General features: G+C 38.9%; 1 protein-coding gene across 1 annotated transcript; it reads right to left on the reverse strand.

The window, feature by feature from the left end:
• Window positions 1-5,101: 5,101 nt before the first annotated feature.
• On the reverse strand, window positions 5,102-22,467 carry LOC131254249 (small ribosomal subunit protein uS13z/uS13y/uS13x-like). The gene is made up of 4 exons (XM_058255243.1): window positions 22,314-22,467; window positions 21,963-22,123; window positions 9,155-9,343; window positions 5,102-5,451 (listed from the first exon to the last, which is right to left on the reverse strand). The coding sequence occupies exons 1-4, from the start codon at window positions 22,314-22,316 to the stop codon at window positions 5,346-5,348; spliced, it is 459 nt and encodes a 152-aa protein (XP_058111226.1). The 5' UTR covers window positions 22,317-22,467; the 3' UTR covers window positions 5,102-5,345.
• Window positions 22,468-23,892: the final 1,425 nt, after the last annotated feature.

The raw sequence follows: 23,892 nt of genomic DNA on the forward strand, positions 1-23,892 counted from the left end.
GGCCCACAGAGCCCTGCCTGGACGCAATCCGCTTCCAAGCTTGATTACCAAATGTAGAAAACACCATCCGGACCTTCCCCACACATACCAATGGTTCAGATAAGAGATTGGACAGTTCTTTTAAGTTACTGATTAGGAAAATATTGGGTTGTAAAAGTGATTATCCCTCTGCGATGCAGATTGCGTCCTGCCCCCGCCTGGACGGAATCGGTCCAAGCAGGGGCTCTGTGGGGTCCACCGTAATGAATTGGTTTTATCCACGCGGTTCATCCATTTTTTTCATGATCATTTGAGTTTAAATACAAAAAATTAGCCATATCCATGGCTCAAGTGGATCACACACTAGGGATTGAACGCTCACCATTAAAAACTTCTTGGGGGCCACAGAAGTTTTGGACCGAGATGAAATTTGTGTTTTCCATTCATCCAAGTATATTTGATCTTCTGAACAGGTTGGATGGAAAATAAACACCATGGTGGGCCGTAGGAAGGTTTCAACAGTGGACATCATTATCACCGTTGCTTCATGTGGTGTGGTCCACCTTAGCCTTGAATCTACCTCATTTTTGGGCTCATGCTCTAAAATGATCTTGAAAAATGTATGAACGGTGTGATCAAAGCCATACGTCACGGTGGCCCCACAGAGCCCCTGCCTGGACCATTTAAGGGTTGTGATCTGCTACTCTTGGAGAGCATGATGCTTAATACGCAGGCAATGGGGAAGAGTACACGTGGCAAACATTAACTGAAATTTAACTAATTATGGATCTCACGGTGGGTAAGTCACATACCCAAGATTATATTGGTTGAGAAATCGTGACCTCTGATTCGTGGACAGTTGTTTGCTAAAAAGAAGGCCATTAGATATTTTTCATTTTTCAAATATCCACTTATCTGATGGTCCAATAATCAAATAATAATTTTTGGGTTCATGATACATCTCATAATTTCTGTGTACGTTAGTGGCTGTCGTGGATACCTAATGCGAGTGCACTCGAGCGAGTACGATTGCCAATTAGCTTTTTTCCTCTCTGCCACGTGCACCTGGCTGATGGTGGGTCCCACGTGCCGCACTAACTCTGAATAAGGACGATATGGTTGGGTTGGGAAAGAAGCATATGATCCTCAGTAGAGGCTATGTATGGTATCCTCGTCCATTTAATGTGTTCAGCTGGGCCATATTTAGATGATCAAGATCGTTGAGAGAATTGAGATTGACGGTTAATAAGTGCATATAGCAATGGCCCAACAATCAATGAAAAAGTTCACAAAGATTGGACGGGTAGGATCTTCTAATCTGCGGAGCAGAATCAGATCAAAGGTGTAGATCACTGAAACATATGCACTGATATTACCAATAATGATAGTTAGCCATCATTTTGCTGGAGAAATGTAAAATCCACAAGGTTTTCTCAACCCCATCATCACATCTACGTGTGTTCCCACGTACTCCCAACGTTTCTTTGGAGCCTTTCTAACTCAACGCGCGTGTACATAAGATCCCATCTACAGGCCATCCCATTTGCCAACCGAGAATATGTGTGCTAGATCAAAGCCGTCCATCAGATGGGACCCACGATGAGATGCCCTTAAGTGAAAATCAGGAATTTCAAATTTTAAATTTATTAATTTAGGACAATAATTCATGGTAAAATAAATCAGCAAAGCTTTCTAAGCCATTTTTTTAAAATTATTATTATATTACTAATAAGGTGTCAATTGTGGCTTGTTTTATGAATAAACTTGACTTATTTTTTGGGATTGGGCATCTACGTAGTGGAGTCTACCAAATGAAGGGCTTGGATCTCACATGAGTGCGCCGCGCCTGACCATGGAGAGACAGGTAGATGACACTTTTATACTTGTTTGGGAGGATGGAGTTGGAAGTCTTGGATTTTGAATCTTGAATCAAAATCTTGAATTTTCAGTTGTATTTCTTAGCATGGACTTTGAAAATCCTTAGATTTTAAAATTTATGTTTGGGAGCTGAACCTTGACTCTTGGGATTTCTGAAATTATTTTGTGGTATATTTTGGACACCAATCCTCTAAATTTTATGGGGCTCACTGTGATGTTCTATATGAAATTCACTACCACCGTCAGATGTGTCACCTTTATTTAGGCCTTAGGCTAAAAAAATCAAGCCCATCTGTGATTTGGGTGGGCTATACTAAGGGAAACATTTTGGAAGGTTGGATGGTAACGCAACCGATGATGGTCGGCGTGAATGTTACATGCACTTCAGTAGCAAGTGACACCATTGCTTCTGCGTACCATTGGAGTGATAAAATTGCTTTTAAAATCAAGGATTTTGAGAAACCAAGGATCTGTCTTGGAATTGAAAAGGAGAAAATTTCAGAATTTTCTATACCAATTCCCCTTGGGATCGAAATCCTAAATTCTTAAAGCTGCCAAACAACCCAACTTAAAAAAATGAGACAGATTCAAACCTAAAGCAAATCACACCACAAAAAGCAGCGGAGATAATGACACCCATGGTTGAAACCATCCTAGAGCCCCATGAGGTTTATTTGTCATTGAACCTATTAATAAGGTCACACATACCTGGATGTAATGAAAACACAAATATCAGCTTGATCCAAAACTTCTCTGGCTCAGGAAAACACAATTTCTCTAGCTCTAGGAAGATTTCAATAATTGACGTTGAAACCCGGTTGCTTTTTGTGGTGTGGTCAATTTGAGGTTTATACTCAAGTTTTAAAATGATCTTGCAAAATGAATGAACATCATGAATACAACGTATACATCATGGTGGCACCCACGAAACTTTGCCACATCGACACACCATTGGTGAGCTTCCCATCCAAAAGGTGACATAGACTATTCTCACACTTGGGAGAATATGTCATCATCTATATTAATTCATCATATTGAACCATAGTCTGTATTTTTATATACATGCACTGCATGTGTAGTGATAAATGTCGTTTGTCAAGTAACCTACTGCCTCAAAGATCTCCCACACACTGCGTTCAAGAACATATATTTCATATACAAACACACTGGATGTGCCAAATGTTCTGCACGTGTGCCCATCCATGTCTCTCTAAGCATCCACACACGTGCAGCTGTGTCAATCAATGTGACCAAGCCAAAATAGTGCTACACGAGATACCAATCATTCCACCATTCCATGTCCCAAATTAGCTGACAGATGGAGTACAGTACACATGGTCATAACCACGTAACCTGCACATGCAGTATTAAGACTTCTCACATGTGCCAAGATCAATATATAAGCAGCTCACAAGGGACACGTGCGGAATGTTCCTTCTTATGCAGAGTGCTGGACAACTAGAACTGAGTGCTTGACATATAGAATGTTACTATAGGCAATTCAGGACAATCTATCCCAGATTAGCCCAAACGTAATAAACTTTCGCTACAACCAAACAGCCCCAGGAATTTCTAATGCTCCATCGAACCAAACCTTTGTTTTATAGCAGTTAACCAGCCACTGAAGAACCGACGGGTACTGAAGATTAATGCCTGTTGTGCTCGGTTGAGCAATATGGGAACAAAAATACTCAAATCTCGAATTCTACACCTTTTTTTCTGAGTCTTGAATAGCAGTTGGATTGAGCAAATCCTAAGATCACTTAAAATGCTCTTAGGCTCGAATGAGAGATTACAACGTATATAATTGGATTTGTCAATTCAAGATTAAACAACCAACCATAAGAATTACAATTAAATTTACTAATTTCTTTCTAAAGAGGTTTAAAAAATTGTCAATATTAATATTAACATTGTCATGGACCACCCAAAACCTTGATCTCTTATCTCGACGAATGCTCAAAGATGCGCATGTCCTTTCTCATAGACACTTGCCAAAAAGTACAAATTAAGATTTTTTTTGCCATCCCATTCAAGTCATTGACGATATATAAACCTCATGACAGTCGACTAACACTACAACAGGTGAGGAAATGACCAGAGTCCAATTTTCTTTTAAGAACAATAATTTCCGAGTAAATTAGGCAAATTCTGATTTACATTCCTCACCGAAGCATTTTCACACCTACCCATTTTTCCATGTAAATGACCACTTACAAATGAAGAGACACGATGCAATGTAAGGGGTGGTTGTATTAATAAAGTGATTACGAGAGATGGCCAATCAAAATTGGGCCTCACATGGAATGTGATATAAATTTTCCGATGATGAATGAGAATGAGATGGGGCAATCAAAGGTGGGCCCACCTGGTGGATGGTACACTTATCCAAATCACCAATCTGACTGTTAGGATCATCCAATCAAAGTGATTTATAAGGGATGGAAATTAAAGGTGGGCTCCACATGATGGGCAGTCCACATCACTCTGCACCCAAAAATAACCTTCCCATAAGTGCATTTTGCTTCATCCATAAATGCATTTGGCTTTTTCCACTGGTAAATATGGATACACAACCATCCAATGTATCTTTACTTTTCCTATCTTGTAAATCAGGAATTTGGAGGAATTTTCAGTGAATTCCCAATCACCTCCATGCTTCGGGGACAGAAAGATTACAATGACATTTCATTTCAATGTAACCGTGAGAATAGCAAAATCTTACCAAAATATCTTTCCTGAACACAAGCCGAAACTAGCATCAACTAGGCAAGTTCAATTATCTTTACTACTAAGAATGGCCAGAATTGATATTTTCATTTCCCTTAAGTGGCCGTATGGTAATTCAAGATCAGTCAATTCCCAAGCATAAATCACGGCAGTGGTACATCTCATCTGGACATCTGATTTGTTTTTCGGTAATTGATATAGAAGTGAGATATGGGTCAGATTCGGATATCAGAAATCGAAGCCTGATATGTATACGGGATATTGCAATATCCTACCCGCTTGACCCTAGAGGATAGGTCCTAGGATGGAGGACCATTGGCCAGGTATCGTGCTATATTTTTCAGATTACATCAGATTGATGTAATCTCATTGTGGCCAGACGATTAGAGGGTTGCCATTCCAGCAATTTCAATCAGTAGATAAACAAAAGACAATACATCATAATGATATGAATAGAACAATTTCAAACATCATAAACCTGAGGAGTACCATGAGTACCATCGAGCCACTTGCAAATCCGAAATACTACTTCTTAACTTTCGATTTTCACCTATCATAATCCGCTAATAACTTGGGCCCATAGGGAAAAATAAATTCAGTCAAAAGATCCAAATATTGCAAAAACTAGAACCCAGCTCAGACTGGGCTGTAAAACAAAAACAGGAAGGAACGACCACTAAACAGTTCTAAAACTCAAAATACAACTCACCAGGCCAATCTAACATGGTTGATTGAAAAAAGATGAGAATAAAAAGCACTCAACGCTTCTTGGAGACACCAACAGTCTTTCCTCTGCGGCCTGTTGTTTTGGTGTGCTGACCACGAACACGGAGACCCCAGTAGTGCCTCAGACCACGATGGTTCCTGCAAAAGCAGAGATACACCACAACATTAAATCACATGAATCCTGAGAGTGATGCATACAGCAATGACTACCATGAGATTTTTCGCACAACAAGGAATGGACTGGTTGTGCCTTTGTAACAAAGATATACATACTATTTGAGATAATAAATACTTCGGTTTTTTTTTTTTTTTGTGGGGGGTGGGGGGGGGGGGGGGGGTAGCAAAGCAGCTTTTCTATTTTTGTAACCAAAGATGAGTTTTCATTCAAAATAATAATGAAACAAGAGGAAAGAAAAACAAAAACCCATCAGGCAATTAATATATGGAACAGCATAAAGTTTTAACCTAGAAACACCACCCCTTGCATATAATCTGCTGAGTTAGCCTCTACCAATATGCATCTCAATACTGCATGACTCACAATGAGCCTACTTTGCTCACTTGTCCTCTTGGGTACACTAATGGTTGGGATGGGACTAATACTGGATTGGACCAACAAGTATTATCAATGTGAGTGTCTGCCATGGCCAGTTTCAATCATACTTTAAAAAGCCAACAACAAATTGCAGGGAGAAGGCTATAAACGATGGCAGTTCACAAAAAATGCTTCGGTTACACAGAGCCAGGCAGATCCAGAAGCCCATGCAATAGAGACTGACAACCTCCACTACACTTAACAGCTAACTAATACGGACGTGGCTATTTAATATTTATTGGGATCTTATCATTTTCTTTGCATTTCAAACGTCCAATAGAATTATCTTCTTTATTTTTCATATTCCATTCTTTTTTTCTTCTTATGCCTTCCCTCTCTTGACAAAGAGTGCCATGATTACCCCAAGACAATGACGTACAGCATCCAAAATTCTTGGACAGCGGGATGCATGAAGATCAGTTCCATATCTAGTCCTTTCCCCTCTGAGAACTTCAATATCTTGATCCGAATGAGGGGCGAAGAAAATATTTAACTTGATTAATGAATTTAAAATTAAACATCCCAACCAAAATGGCAGGAAAATGCAGTCTCCAAATTTGAAGCCCACCACCCCAGTTCATCTGGATCAAATGGTCCGGCCATGGAATTGGGTGGTTTTTGAAACCTTATAGGGTTTTAAAATGAAAGAAAGACCCGAAAGTCCTTTTCGGAAGAAAGAAAGAAGTGACCTTGATGCATGACCTATTGTGAAAAGAAGGTAGAGGAGGCAGAACAAAGAGGAAGGGGAAAAGACGAGTGGGGAAAGAGGAAGAGTGCGGAGGATGAGGAAAAAGAAGAGGAGAATAAAGAGTTGTAAGCAGAAGATGAGGAAGAAGAGAAAGAAGAAGATGAAGAAAGAGGACGGGGAGGTAGGGGAGGAAAAGGAGGAAGGGCAGGAAGAGGATGAGGGAGAAGAAGAGGATGAGAAAGAAAAAAAGGGAGGAAGAAGAAGAACTCCATTCGCATTCCCCTACCCCACCCTATCTGAGTGAGGGGTACGGACACTGCCCACAGAAAGTGTGGCCGGGGCATACCACACAGATTGAGCAGGGAGCTTCCCACCAGCTCCTGATATCTAGAAAATGAATGTTGGATAAGGAAGGCCACATGTGAAAATTTTCTTCACACCAAGAGAGTAGAGTGAAATGATGCCACACTATGGAAATTTTGGAATCATTACGTTGATGGGCTTGATCAGAAAACCATGCACAGGCTACAATGAAAGCAGGGCCCATGGACACTGAAAGCCTCAGTGATGGATGGTGCAACTCAGATTTTTATTGAAAAAAGTATCAAATTTGAGGACCATTATCTAAATACTTTTTTCAAACAAGTAAACATGCAAAAGCTTTTTTTTTTTTTCAACATAACAAGTAAAAGGTTGTTAACATTGAAATTGGATTGCATACTAAGTTACTCAGTACGCTTTTATTGCACTGAGCAAACTCAGTTGGGCCCAACGTGAATGTATGTGGTTTAACCACGCCGTTCATCGAGTTTTCCAGCTCATTTTAGTGGTTGAGACTAAAATTAAAGCATATCCAAAGCTCGAGTAGACCAAACCACAGGAAATAGTGGGAATAATGACTTCAGCGTTGAAACCTTGCTAGGGCCCACAGTGATGATTATTTGTCATCCAACCTGTTCATAAGATCACACAGACATGGATGAAGGGAAAACACAAATAACAGCCTGATCCAAAACTGGTGGTCCCCGGGAATTTTTCAACGGTAGAATTTCAATTCACACTGTTTCCCGTGGTGAGGTCCACTTGAGCTTTGGATATACTTCATTTTTGGGCTCAAGCCCTAAAATTATCTGTTAAATGGATGAACGGAGTGGATAAAATACATAAATTACAGTGGACCCCACAGAGTTTACTCAGTAAACTTAGCATACTGAGTTAGTACACAATTCACTTCCAAAATCACCTACTGATAACTAAATCTTTCCCTTGCTTTCTATTTTCCATATCAAAGGTTGCCCGGCATGATGGATGACTGACATCAAGGTGGGCCCCACATAATGGACAGTCCACACCGAAGGTCAGACCCTGTCGATGAATGACCCACATCCAATGAAGATCCTGCAAGATGGACGGCCCACTTTGAAGTTGGGCCCTACACAATGGACGGTACATCTTAGAGGTGGGCACCGTATGATGGACAATTCGCATCCAATGCCCAATTCATCATCAGGTATCACTACCTTTATCAACAAAATATGATAGTGGTACTCAATACTTCATATATGCTTAGCATACCACTATAATATTCTATTGATAAAGATCATAACTGATGATGACACAGTAAATGAACCTGGTCACCTACAATACTCGGATGCCTGTATCTGCATGTGCTTGTAGTGCAAATACAGAATACCGCAGTACCATTTAAACAGTGTCTTATCATACTAGGCCTACGATACTCAGGTGCTAATTGTTATTTTTTATTCTCCAAGAATTTATAATGGCATTGAAGTATCAGATAGGATATCTATAGCCGTATGTGTCCAAACTTTCTGGAATTGATTCATACTGCTTCCTGAATCACAGGGTTAACAGACATGAAATTGGAATGGGTTCCATTTAATTGATCAATCTGTAATCAATTTAACTTGAGATGATCCCCCAGACTGTCACACATGCCATTTTGTTTCCATCTATTCCTGGTCGCTCTTAAATGGGAATCATAGTCACATGCCATTTGGTTTTCCACTTCCACTAGCTTGGCATAACATATTTAAACATGCAAATAAGCTTGTTTTGACACCTTCATATTTACATCCATTAATGCAAGCTGTTACTGTATGGAAGGCTAGTTTTAATTATAGATCTATTCTGTTAACGCAAGAAGCTACAACAAGACTATACATGCGTGCTTTCCTCTAGCTAAACAAGGTCACATATAAGCAACCCTGAATGGGCAAATTCTCATCATCTGGTGCATCCCTTCATTGTGTACATCCTTAACAGCTAAAGAGAAGTGAAGGCAGATAAAGAATAGATGGTGATTACTGAATCCTTCACTGTCTGCCTCATTCTACAAGGCCAATAAAGAACACGACAAGCTAAACTGGAAGCTCAGATATTACCGAACAGAACAAGAAGAGGAAAAGGCAGAAAAGAATAGATGGTGATTACTGAATCCTATATATAAACCAACGATACAAATGACTGAACCAACAGTATTAAATTTTTTATTTTTTATTTTTAACTTTGAAAGGTAGGTTTAAAAAAATAGTTACCTGATCTTCTTCAGTCGCTCCAAATCATCTCTCAACTTCATATCCAGTGCATTTGAGACAACCTGAGAATACCTCCCATCCTTGTAATCCTTCTTCCTGTTCAAAAACCAGTCTGGAATTCTGAACTGGCGGGGGTTGGCAACAATCACCATGAGGTTCTCCAGTTCTGCCGCAGATAATTCACCAGCCCTAACAAAACAAGACCAAAATGTCTATTTAAAAATAATAAATAAATAAAAAGATCCAACAACCAGAACAAGCCTAAAATATCACATAATGGAAAACGACATACAACAATTAATTAAAAATAAAATAATACCAGAAAATGAAACAGATTGCAATACCGATATAGAACATAAACATTCAGACCCATAAACAGGAAACGATGATTCCATTTTTGAAAGATTACAGGAAACCATGGCATGAGTGTATCAAATAAAGCAGACAATTAACATAAGGCAATCCCTAATATCCATAAAACCTAAAAGATCAAGACTCAATAAATGGAAGAAAAAAAAAAAACGAAAAACAATTCCATGCAGGGAGGAACCACACAAACCCCAGTGGGAAACATGAATCAAACAGGGCACATTTACAGGAGAATTAAAGGCTTGAATTAAGGCACACTCAGACCAATATCCATGCTGGTAGGGAACACGTTTCAGTCATCCAGATTGATTATCCGATGGGCCCCATGATGGATGGAAAATAAAACAAAAGATCACTACCATATAATTTAAAAATATATATATCCAGCTTGGCCTTTTCCTAATTGCCCATGGACCATTAACCCTGAATTATAGTAAACAGCTATTTGCAGGCAAAAAAATCAGATGGCTGGGATCATCTGACCATCAGATGTGTTTTGTTTCGCAAAATCAGCCATCCATTACAACCAAAAAGATGAATAATCTATATTTATATTTCTGTTTTATGAAAATCTTTTTGATCTATTCATCCAGTGCAAGAATGATTTATTGAACTCATACAGACAAACCAGTTCATGTACAACTAGACAAGGAACAAAGTGTAAGCAAAGAAAAACTTAGTGGTCAATGATATAAAAAAGAATGTTGATACTGCAAAATTTGACAAACATAAAGGAATTTTGAAACTTAAAACGAAATGGCAAAGCTAAGAAAAAAATTCTTCCATGCTTTCAATCATACAGCACCCAAGATTTGCTAGTGTACTATGGTTGCTCAAACATAATCCTTGCCCCTTTCTGCCCCATCACATGGTGATCCAGACTGTCCATCTGGTAGGAACCAATTAAAGGCCAGCATGGTAAGAATCCCACTGATCAGACATGCTCATTGTCCATTAAATGTACTGAAATCAGGACCCTTGTTTCTAACTAACATGTGTACAGAGATGGTGAGGATCTCTGATTGGCAGAGATCCATCAAGGCATCGACAACAGGACCTATTGGATGAATAATCTGGATAACTAGTGGCACAGCAGAAAGGAGCAAGTCTCTGCACATAAGCTTCTTTATAAGACCTCTCTTTTTCTCAACACGTATGTCTAACGCACCATAGATTTGATTAGAAAACCTTTCATCGTCATCATCCAAACATTATCCCAACATGTATCAGAAAACCTTTATGAAATGAAAATATTAAATCACACAAATGTGACAAGGTAATGCCAAACTCATGCAAACCAAGAGACAAGGTAACTTATGACTGCATTAGTATTCCGTATCGGTAACGGTGGCCATAATGATCACCACCATTAACGATACGGGTATTGATGCAGGACAATTAACCACTTACTCTAAAAGCTCGAACTATTGGAGCATGGTGAATCAATCCTTCTTTTTTTTAATCTCATAGCCTAAGCTCCACAACTCATGGGTTAGGACCTCGGCCGAACCTCCCTCGTGGGCCCCAAATCACATGGGTACCGCCTCACATGAGCCACCCACCTCACACGGGCCACCCACCCCGAGTGTGCCCCTACATCCCACAACCAACCCCACTCGAGCCTGGTGTGAAAATGCCCCTGCACTGATCAGCTCCGGTGAGGAGTCTCGAACACGAGACCCCCCGCTCTGATACCAATTTGATGTAGGACAATTAACCACATGCTCTAAAAGCTCGAACTGCTAGAGCATGGCGAATCAATCCCTTTATCTCATAGCCCAAGCCACACATCTCATGGGTTAGGACCTCGGCCGAACCCCCCTCGTGGGCCCTAAATCACATGGGTACCGCCTCACACAGGTGGGGCCAGCCTCTCACGAGCCACCCGCCTCACACGGGCCGCCCACCTCGAGTGTACCCCTGCATCCCACAGGCAACCCCACTCAAGCCCGATGTGAAAATGCCCCTGCATTAGGTATCAGTTGTAACAGCCGATATAGGAGCGTAAAGATTGTTACAACTACTGTAAGGGTTGAAAATTTTCTTTTGCCCAAAAAATTCTAAAAAAATATGTAGAAAATCAAGAATAATGCAAATATTCCAAATATATATTATTTTTTTATTTTGAACATGTTTATGGTAGTGTAACAATCCAGAGTGTTGTATCGGGCTATCTAGTGAATTTATGAACATGATTATATGTATCTAATGTTTACACATTACAATCAAGAATTAAAACTAGAAAAAGGGAAAAAAAAAAAAAAAAAAGGAAGCATAAATACTACTTTTTCAAATTTTTGAAAAAAAAAGGCCATCGGAGCTTCTATTCACTCAAATCACTTCAATTTACGATTTTAATTAAAAACTATAGCAAGAGTGGTTGGAATCTATTGTAAAATGATCTAAGAGAGTTTTTGGAATGAGAAAAGTATTTTTTTTAAAGCAGTGTTGTCATGTGCGATCGCACATTCGCATACTTATGCCAGGATCACATATGCAATCGCATGTGCAGGGATCAAATATGCCACTGTCGCATATGTGATCTTGGCATAAGTATGAGAAAAGTTTTTTTTTTTTTACGGAGCAGTGTTGTCATGTGCGATCGCACATTCGCATATGCGCATACTTATGCCAGGATCGCATATGCAACAGTGGCATATATGATCCTTGCACATATGCGATCGCATATGCGATGTATGCGATCGCATACAGCATATGCAATCGCATATTGGCCAACAGTCAGAAATCTGACCGTTTTCTGATAGTTGGATTTTTTTTTTTTAATCTCGATTTTTCTTTTATAAAAAGGGATTCTAAGCACTCCTACATGCACTCAAAGCTCAAACTCTCTCTATATCTCTATTGTGCTCTCTTTAGTCTTTACATTCCCTTATATAATTTCAAGCCCCAAGCTCCACTCCTCCATCCATATTTCTTTCAAGATTGAAGTTTCAATCAAGGGAAGAGACAGGTACATCTACAAGGATTCAAGATTCAAGAGCAAGACAACCAAGCTCCATCCATTAAACTCTCTTTGTAGTTTCTAATTTTTTCAAGTTATAAGTAATTAAAGATCATAAATTCATTCATATTCACACAACTCTCTTTCTATCTCTTTCTAGTTTCTATCTCTCTTTCTTGTATCTATCTTCCTTTCTAGTTTCTACCTCTCTTTCTTGTATCTATCTTCCTTTCTAATTTCTATCTCTCTTAGATTCTTTGTATCTTTCTTTCTTATCTCATATTCTAGTTTCTACTTTTAATCTCTTCTCTCTTTCTAGTTTTTATCTCTCTTTCTGATCTCATATTCTCGTCATTCTAAGTTTCTAACTTCTAAGTTCTAACAATTTCTTTTTTTAGTTTGTTACTTTGTCTTACAAGTTACTAACAAGTTACAAGTTTACAAGTTTACAAGTGTACAACATAACTTGTTGCAACTTACAAGTCTACAATATTCCACTATTCAAGACTCAAGACTCAAGGGCCAAGGCAAAAGTGAAGACAAGACTAAGAAGTGAAGAAATATTTTTTTTTGGTAAATTTGTAATTGTTGTGTTTGTGTGTAAATCTCTCTCTCTCCCCCCCTCTTTTACTACAACTCTACAAGTGTAACTTGTAGTTGTAAGTGTAAAGTGCAACTCTCTCTCTCTCTCTCTCCTTTTCTTTTCCCTCTCCCTTTCTAGTCCCTACTAGTGCAAGTGTGTGTGTGTAACTCCCCCCCCCCCCCCATCTCTTTAGTCTCTCTCATCTCTCAAGTCTTTAGTCTTTAGTTTACTTTTTATACTAGTAATCAATACACACACACCACCAAGGCACCAACATAATGTCTTCTTTTCAATTCTCCTCTTTGAAACCCAAGTCAAATGACCCGGGTTAGAAGTATGGGTATTATCGCAGTGTTTCGGATAAGACTCAGGAGTTATGTGGGTTTCGATGACATTGCAAGGCACAAGCAAAACCTTGCACATTTATCAGGGTCAAATGAAAAGGCATGCGACAAAATTACTTCAGAAATCCAAAGGGAGATCATGGAGTATATAGAAAAACGGTCAAAAAAGAGATGCGATGGTGCCCTGCGTCAAGAGGAATATTTGGAACAAGACGCGTATAAAAATATAAGCGTAATTAATGTAGATGAAGCTAGTCTCACTCCCCCTACTTCGACAGGTCGGTCTAGACCACAACAACCACAAGCCTCGAAAAGACCTCGAACGCATGGGCCCATGAATAGATGGTGTAAACCACACCCCGAGGATGTGATCAACCAAATGGGTAGAGGGAAAGGACCGGCTCAAACAACTTTAAAGAACCGATATAAACAAAAAGACAAAACTATTATTCAATATATTGCTAAGTGGTTTTACCAAACCGTCATTTGCTTTCAACACCGTTAAATCGAGAAACTTCAAAGTAATGGTTGAGGCTATACGTCAATTTGGACCTGGGCTTAAACCCCCTTCATATCATGAAATGAGAGAGACATGCCTAAAAACGGAAGTTGAATATACACGATCATTCATAACTGAATATAAAGAATCCTGGAAAACATATGGGTGTTCACTAATAGCTGATAAATGGACCGATAGATCCGGTCAGTCTCTCGTTAACTTTTTAGTAAATTGTCCAGCTGGGACAATGTTCTTGAAGTTTATGGATGCGTCGGGCCATTCACACACAGGAGAATATTTGTTTAACTTACTAGATAGTGTAGTTGAAGAAATAGATGAGGAATATATTATACAAGTAATTATAGATAACGCAGCCTCGTATATAATGGTCGATCGTCTTTTTATAGAGAAGAGGCGTCGTTTATTTTAGACCCCCTGTGCAACCCATTGTGTTGATCTTATGTTAGAAGATATAGGTAGATTATTTATAAATGTGATTGCTAGGCCTAAAAGAATCACGGTCGTTATGTACAAACATGCCCTTCTTCTCAGTCGAATGAGAAAACACGTTGACGGTAACTTGTTACGTCCAGCAGTCACTCGATTCGCTACAGCCTTTTTAACACTACAAAGATTACATGCAAAGAAATCAGAACTTAGAAGCTTTGTAATGTCGACCGATTTTACAAGTGGGCCTTGGTCAAAGAAGGCTGAAGGGAAACAGGTTCAATAAACAATCATTTCTCAAAGTTTTGAAACACAAGTGGTAAAGGCACTAAGAGCATCTGTGCCCTTAATCACCGTGTTGCGATTGGTGGACGAGGATGAGAAGCCTGCAATGGGCTACATATATGAAGCGATGGAGAGGGCGAAAAATAAGATCATGGACCATTTTAACTATAGAGACCGTGATTAAAAGTAAATTTTAGATATTATAGATAAAAGATGGGGCAGCCAAATGTCATCTCCATTGTATTCGGTTGCTTACATCCTTAACCCAACCCGTTTATTCATTTTTGCTGATCCAACAGAAGCACTTGCTATGTATATGGTTGGATTTATTGATGTCTTGGAATAAATGATTCCAGATAGAGAAGAACAGGACGAGATCTCAACTTTGCTAGACTTCTACACAAAAAGCGAGGGGATATTCTCAAGAAATATCGTAATAAGGCATCGGACAATGAAATTACCCAGTAAGTACTTGACTTCTATGAATGTCAATCTAAGACTCTTAGTATCTTACAAATAGTTTTTCTACAAAGTCAAGTGTCTCTAACCTACTTAAACTGTTTTTCTCAACTGATTGGCGGGCTGCCTATGGAGTGGACCCGAACAGGAAGGATCCAGCTCTAAAGAAGCTGGCTACGAGGATTCTTAGACTCACGTGTTCTGCCAGTGGTTGCGAGCGCAATTGGAGCACGTTCGAGGCAGTAAGTTTAGACTGTTTAATAATTGTAAACTTTAATTTTTTAGTGTAAGGCCTAAGCTAAGTTAATAAGCTAAATAGCTAATGTCAAATGCGTTTTCTTTCTTACAGATTCACACCAAGAAAAGGAATCGCCTTGAGCAAAAAACTCAACTTGGTTTTCGTTCAATATAATTAAAAATTGCGAGAACGATTCCAAACTAGAAAAGAAAAGCCTAGTTTCTTTGACCCTATCTGCTTAGATGAGTTGGATGCAAATAACGAGTGACTCATAGAAACAGAGGACCCAGTATTTGCTAGAGAGGAATTGACATGGGCACAAGTTGAAGATGCCGCATACGGATCGACACCTGATGAAGGTAATACCACTCGAAGGCGAAGGATGGGGGAGAGCCGAGGGGCAAGTAGTAGCCATCAACCCGTTGAAGAGATTGAGGAGATGGAAGAAAGAGATGGTGATAATGATGATCAAGTTGAAGATCATCCACCATTGGATGTTGATGAAGTATTAGTACATACATATGATGAAGAAACGGAAGAAGTTTATGCAAAGTATCCCGTATCGGTATCAGTTGGCGTAATGGTGCCCTCCGATACCGATACGGATACGGGAGTGTAACGGCAATACGGGGGTGTAACGGCCCGTAACGGTGCAATTTTTTTTGCCAAAAAAAATAAAAAAAAATATGGATTAATTCCGGAATATTCTAAGCATTCCAAATATGCATTCATTTATAAATTGGAACAAGTTTATGGTGGTGTAACGGTCCACTCTTTGGTGAGAAGCTGTATCGGACTGTCTGATGAATTTATGAACCAGATAACCTGAATTTGACTACAAAATTCATATATTTAATTTTCTAAATATCTAATTGATATACTTAACAATTTGATATCATTTCTCCCAATAGTTCTTTAGAAAAATGAAATTAAACTCAAGTAAATGGCGCTGCCAATTTGGGGCTAACTTGGAGGACCAATCCATGCCCCAAATCAGCCTCAAATTCATGCAATTTATTGGCATTATCCCACTTATGAATTGGTGGACATTTATTGGATAGTGAATCATGAAAAAAAATCAAAAGGCCCTATTTTAAAAAATAAGTGTCCACAAATTAACAATTAAAACTATTCAAACAAATTGATTTTGGCATTGTGAGTTAGCAATTACAGTCCATAATTTAATTGGTAAATTTTAAGTTAATACATGTCTTGTGTATAATTTTTTAAGGGCCCGAATTAGGTAGGACTCGGATTGTGAAGTGTAGCACACGAGTGTCAAAGTTTTTTGGACCCCACCCGTGATGAATGTGTATTATCCACACCGTCCATCCATTTTGCCAAATAATTTTAGGGCATGAGCCCAAAAATGAGGCAGATCCAAAGCTCAGGTGGACCGCACCATAAGATACAACAATAACTAAACGTCCACCATTAAAATTTTATTGGGGGCTACAAAAGTTTTAGATCAAGCTGACATGTGTGTTTTCCCTTCATCCACGTCAGTGTAACCCTATTAACAGGTTAGATGAAAAATAAACATTACAGTCGACTCTCAGAAATTTTTAATGGTGAGCATTCTATAACCACTGTTTCCTATGTTGTGGTCCACCTGAGATTTGGATCTTACTAATTTTTTGGATCATGACCTAAAATGATGTGGCAAAATGGATGGACGGCATGGATAAAATACATATATCATGGTGGGGCCCACGTGGCACGTGTACCATTTATGAACTTGTGCGATAAAAGTGCGCTGCGTACCCAGTCCATTCATTTGACGTCAGTAATTCCTGTGGGTCTGATCATGAGGTATGTGTTATATCTAAACCGTCCATTCATTTGATGAGCTCGTCTTAAGGCTTGACACAAAAAATAATACAGATCTAATTATCAAGTGGACCACACTACAAAAAGCAGTGGGGGATTGAACGTCTACCGTTGGAACCCTTTTTGGGATCACAGAAGTATTGGATCAATATGAAATTTGTTTTTCCTCTTCATTTAGGTCTTTTTGACCTTACGAACAGATTGGATGGAAAATAAATGTTATGGCGGGCCCCACGAATTGTCTAACGGTGAAAATCATTATCTCCGGTGTTATTTTTGGTGTGGTCAAGACGATCTTTGGATATGATTCATTTTTTAGGTAATGATCTAAAATGATCTCTAAAAATAGATGAACGGTGTCGATATAATAAATACATCATTGTGGAGCCCATGTAACTTTGATCTCCTTTGAACCGTTCATACAACTCGGAGCTCGAGAAGTGTCAGCGCTTGTCTTAGAATGACACATACCTGCAGCAGCTATATAGCTAGTGTGTGGTACACCAGCAAATCCGCTTCTCCAATACGAAAAGAAAAAAGAGGGAAAGAAGAGGGAAACCGAAAAGAAAAGGAGGGAAAGAAGAGGGGGGGGGGGGGAGAAGAAGGCGCAGCCAAATGCAGTCCAGAGGAAGAGGAAGAAGAAGAAGAAAGAGAAGAAGAAGAAAAGAAAGAAAAAAGAATAAAGGTACGTTTTTTTTTTTCCTATTTTCTTTAGCCATAACAGCCGTTACGGGACGTAACGGCCATTATGGCCCATAACGGCCGTTATGCCCACAAAATCGGGGAGGTGCCCGTTTCGACCCCGTATCGCGTAATGGTAACCGCCGTTACCATTACGTAACGGCCGATAGGGCCGTATCGTAACTGATTTGGGATACCCTGACTGTATGTGGAAGAAGGAGATGACTCGAATAATAATGATGATGGTGGTGGTGGTGGTGGTGGTAGACCTGGTGGTGATATGCCACAATGGCAACTAGATCAATGTATATAGTATAATATGATAAGATGAATAATAAATAACTTCTTCATTTTATTTACTAAGTGTGTTGATGTTGATTGTTGATGTATATGTAGTGTCTGTTGAATGTTTAGTGTTGATATTTCATATTTGTTAAATGTTAACTTGAACGATGACTTAATATTTAATTCATTATGTAACTGGTTTTATTTTACTTAAATTAAATGTATTTCAAGGGCCAATGACATAATAATTTATTCATTTTTTTCTTAATTTATCCCTAATTTTTCTGATTTTTATTTTTTGAAAAATGTTATAATAAAAAAAAATGTGCGACCGCATATGCGATGGTGCGATCACATATGCGCACAGGCATATGCAGTCGCACATGATCGCATATGCGATTCGACAACATTGTAAAGGAGAAATGAATTTAAATAGAAAAAAAAAAAAGTAGTGGTTTTTCGACCGTTACACGGGTAACGGTCATTATGCCTCGTAATTAGAGCTGTTCACGAGTCGAGTCAGCTCGACTCAACTCAAGTCAGCTCGGATTGACTCGGCTTGAATGGCTGAGTCGGGTCGAGTCAAGCTTAAATAGTGGAGCTCGAGTTGAGTTCGAGCAGGAGCCACTTTAACTCGACTCGACTCAAAACTCGGCTCGATTAGGAATAGGTTTAAGTTTTTTAGAATTTTTTAAATATTTTATATATATATATAATTATAGAATCCATTTCTTCCTCTTCTTAATATTCTTCTTCTTCTTCTTAATCTAACGATAGTGGTGTTTTCTAACGTAACCTCTCTCTCTCTCTCTCTCTCTCTCTCTCTCTCTCTCTCTCCCCTTACATTTTTTTAATTGAATGATGCTAAAATGCGTGGTTAGGTATTTTGCAAAAATCTCCAGTTCCTTTCTTCCATCTCGTTATTAATGGTGCTTTAAAGGACTTTTGAGGAAAATGCCCCTCAGAATAATTAACTTTAGATGGTTTCTAGTCTATTTCCAGCAAAATTGAGGGCTATTTAGGAATTAACTTTTTAGTTGATATTGAAAGTTGTGACGGCAGCTGATGCTCGCCCCTTCTTTGATCTTTTGATCTGGAACAGATGAAATTGTTGTAATAAATAAGCTCAACTGTGATTGATTTTGCTTTTCTCTCCTACAACCCTTTATGTTTTCTGCTAACTTGAGTTCTGCCATTGTGGGGATTTGAATTCACTAAGCTGCTTAAATTCATAAAGACCCTAAAACCCTTTACTGATATCAGCCTGATTCTTGATATTTATTTTAGATCTTGGAAGTGCTATTTGTGATCTAATTACTTGAGGAAATTAGATCTATTGTCCTGATGTGATTGATTGGTTAAAGTTGTAGCTTGGGTTTGGGTCAATCTGAATCCTATTGACCCAACCTGATTTTGGGGTTGGGTTATTAAGGTTCTCCAGTTGGGTTCGGATTGGAAACCACCAACCTGGTTTGAAGTTGGGTCTCATGTGTTGGACTTTGGGTTAGGTCCCCTTTGAATATCCTCAGTGGACTATCATTTGCATAACGGTTTTGGTGGATGTATCCATCACCACAGATGTGGGTCATTGTCCTGTATTGCCTCTGTATTGAGTTGATACAGATGTATTGTTCAAGGATGATCCTGGTATGTTTTGGGAGACATGTATTGGATTTGGATGATTTGTCAAACCATGCCATGGACTAGAGAATCCCCAACTTATTGAGGAAGATTGTTTGAGTTGTTAGATTACTTATCCTATAATAAATATATTAAATACCTATATACTCTTGTACTAATTTTTAATTGTCCAATAATGTCCATCAGTACAAAAGAAAGATAATAAACTTAAATTTCTGTTTATGATGATATGAACGAGCTCGAACCACTAGCTCGACTCGAACTCGACTCGACAACTTTGGCAAACAAGCCAAGCTTCAATGTTGAGCTCAAGGCCGAGCTCGAGTACACCATGGACAAGCCGAGCTGAGCTTGGCCCACCTCAACTCGACTCAACTTGATGCCCACCTCTACTCGTAATGGCCTTTACAGCCACCGTAACGGCCAATACGGTCCCAAAAAATCAACTACCCCGTTTCACCCCCGTATCGCGTAACGGTCATGGCCGTTACCTATACATATCGGCTTTTATGAGCATATTGTAACGGATACGGAACACCATGTGCACCACGGATAAGTGGATCCCACTTGTACAAAGTGCTAGTCCAATAGTCCAAGCCAAGCAATCTAGATCTCCCAAAATGCTGAAACCCAACAACTTATCAAGCCATGCAGTAAACTTGATCATCAAAATCACACAAAAGCGATGAATTACAATAAAAATAAAAAATAAAACCCATTAAAAGAAAAGGTGCATAATACAATGCTCTCTCCTTAAATTCATAAGAGGTTTGTTCGTTCCATATGTAGAGCCATACATATAAACATACAAGCGCATGAATATGAAACGTATATGAGATATGATAATTACATCAGGTTGTAAATAACGCTGAGAACTTCCGCCTAAAAAATCAGACAATTACACTCTTCAAGTGGGCACTGGCCACAATAAACAAAATTGACAACTATATTTTTTTACCCATTCATTTGTTTGATATGTTGTGGCCCACGTGAGGTGTGAAATGGCATGATTTTTACTCCAAAAGAACTAAACCGCGTATCTCACCTGATGGAAATCTCAGATTTCACATATGTCGCATTACGACACGTGCCCATGTGGATGTGCGCATTTCCCAAAAACATGTGGAATTAACAACATCAATTTGAAAAGTGCAGTTAGTCACTCAGTTTGTTTCAGTGATCCAAACCATTGTTGTTAGCCTCATTGGCAGCAGCCTTTGCAGTGTGCACCAAAATCCCCCAAGGAAAAAATCCTGATCATTCAATAGGTAGCCAAAAAAAAAAAAAAATCACAGCTAGGAGTCGTATGGATGCCTGTAAATTGGGCTAGTGGCACATCAATTGCAGGTAAATGATTTACAGGGAGTGTTTGGATGCTCAGAAATGACAGTCAATGAATTACAAGCTGTAAAACATTTACAACCTTTAGCTGTAAATGAAAACCTGCTGAAAAGCACTGATTTCATTTACCTGCAACTGAATTCAGCCTAACAGCTAGAATTTTGAAATTTGGCTATAATAGATTACAGCTTTAACGATTTACAGGTTATCCAGACAATTAACTATTTACCTGTAAACAGATTACAGCTTAAAGCCAAACAGGACATGCATGCAGTAAACAATTTAACTGTAATTCAATTACCTGCAATTCATCTACCACTTACAAAATTTGCAGGCATCCAAAGGACCCCTAAGGAGAAAAAATTACACCAACAGACAGAAACAGTTCACATTCAACAAAGAAAAACGGTGCATTCAATCTATCCAGTCGCATGGTTTGGTACTTAGCATTCAGCGCACTGTACAATCTGGAAAAAGTACCCTTTTTAGAGCTACCTTCCCTCATACCATACGCAGTGCATTAAGGCCCAAATATTCCATAGCTAATATCTTTAAATCTGGAAGACTTAATTGCATTGGTCATCCACAGCAAAGCCATTACATCAACGGCCTGGATCACTGAGCAATGGGTCCCACTTATACGAACTGAAAATACAAAATGTGCAGTACAATCCTACAGCCCGAGAATCGAGTTATACCACTTTACAGAATCCCATCAATAAATCGAACGGATCAATCAGAATGAAAAATCAATAAATCCAATCACCGGAAAAGACCAAATCAGACAGAAACAGAAGTGCAGCAAAGATCAAATGTACCAAAATCCAGAAAGCAGAAATCTAACCTCTTGTTCATGTCGACGTCGGCCTTTTTGCATACGATGTTGGCGAAACGCCTCCCGATACCTTTGATGGAGGTCAGAGCGAACATGATCTTCTGCTTTCCATCGACGTTCGTGTTCAGAACACGAAGAATGTGCTGGAAATCTTCGTTCGCGATCAGAGACTGAAAACAATTCCACAAAAAAATAAAAAACGAAATAAAATCAGATCGAGATGGGAAAAAACGGAGAATGAGAGAAGGGTTTGTAGGTTTTTAAGAATCGATTAAAAACAAAGCAGAATATTAGCAAGAAAAATAAAATCAAAAGGAAAAACAGCAGAATCAGAGAAGGAGATTCGAAGGGAAGAAAAACCATTTTTTCGCCGAGATGATGGAGCTTTCGCTGGAGCCTCCTTGCAAAAACGCTAAGAACGCAGAGGGAAGTGAAATTAGGGTTTTGGTGGAGTTCTTATATCGGGTTGGAGATGATATTCGACAGATTGCGCATGTGGGTTGGATGGAGCTTCGCGGTACATCTGCTATCATCATATATTTGAGATAGATCTGATCCGTTCAAAAGGGATATCGCACTTAATCCTGCCCTAGAAGATCAGGCCAGTTGACACACAGCGCATCTCACGTTCTTGACTTAAATACGGACCGTTGGTTGGTTTTTAAGCTGCAGAGTTCTCGTGAGTAAACTCGGCGGGCCCAGTGTCATTCATGCATTGTATCCACTCTGTCCATCTCTTTTAACACATATTTTAAAATATGGAGTATATCCAAACCTCAAATGGACCACACCAACATAAATAATGTGAATTGAACATTTCCCGTTGATAATTTCTTGGCAACAATAAAAGTTTTAGATCAAGCTGATATTTGTGTTTTCTATTCATCCATGTCTTTTTTATGTTATGAACATGTTGGATGACATATAAACGTCACTTGGAACCTTAGAAATTTTTCAATGGTTGAAATTGATATTTTCACTTTTTCCAGTGGTATGGTCCACTTGAGATTTGTATATGCATCAATTTTAAGTTGAACCGATGAAATGATCTGAAAAAACGAATGGACAGTGTGGATAAACCACATGCATTCACGGTGGGCCCAATTGAGTTTACTCAGTACGATGAGAGCTTACCGAGTAACTCAGTACGCAATCCAATTTCGCGCAATAACTTGGTACTCTAAACTCTGTGGGGCACCATCATGTATCTTATCCATGTCAGCCATTCATTTTATTAGCTCAAAACTATGTGGGCCCACCATCATGTGTCTTATCCATGTTATCCATTCATTTTATTAGCTTAGTCTAAGGAATGAGCCCAAAATTAAAACATATACAAAGCCCAAGTGAATACCACAGCCGTGTGAATTGAATGTCTACTGTTGACACGGAATTTTCAAAAATAATTTTGGACCAAGCTGATATTCGTAATTTCCCTCCTTTGTGTCTACGCGACATTGAAACTAAGTGGATGACTTGAGTTTTGGATATCATTATCAATGTGGTTCACTTGAGTTTTAAATATATTTCAATTTTGGAGTCATGCCCCAGGAATAAGTTGATAAAATGGATAGTATACAATCTGCTTCTTGTAGCACAGCTTCATGAATTGAAGGATACAAATTGCATGTGGTGTGGAATTTGCCTACTTGGGTTGCCCAAAGTGAAGTGGCCACTGAAAATGCTTTGTGGGATCACCATAATATATATGCTTGATGGACGTTGTACCATTTAATTTTTTATATTATTTTACAGCATGGGCACAAAACTGAGACAAATCCAAAGCTTAAGTGGACTATACCTTCAAAAGGTGTAGCCATTAAATAAAATCTTAAAAAGCCCCAAGTCTAACCTTGTGGATTATATGTAATTGTCCACCCAGCGCATAACTTCCAGGAACCTAATCTCATGAATGCAAATCAAAGAAACCAAAAGTGCA

The sequence above is a fragment of the Magnolia sinica genome, chromosome 1 (genome assembly GCF_029962835.1).
Source record: "Magnolia sinica isolate HGM2019 chromosome 1, MsV1, whole genome shotgun sequence".
In the NCBI taxonomy this organism is placed as follows: Eukaryota; Viridiplantae; Streptophyta; class Magnoliopsida; order Magnoliales; family Magnoliaceae; genus Magnolia; species Magnolia sinica.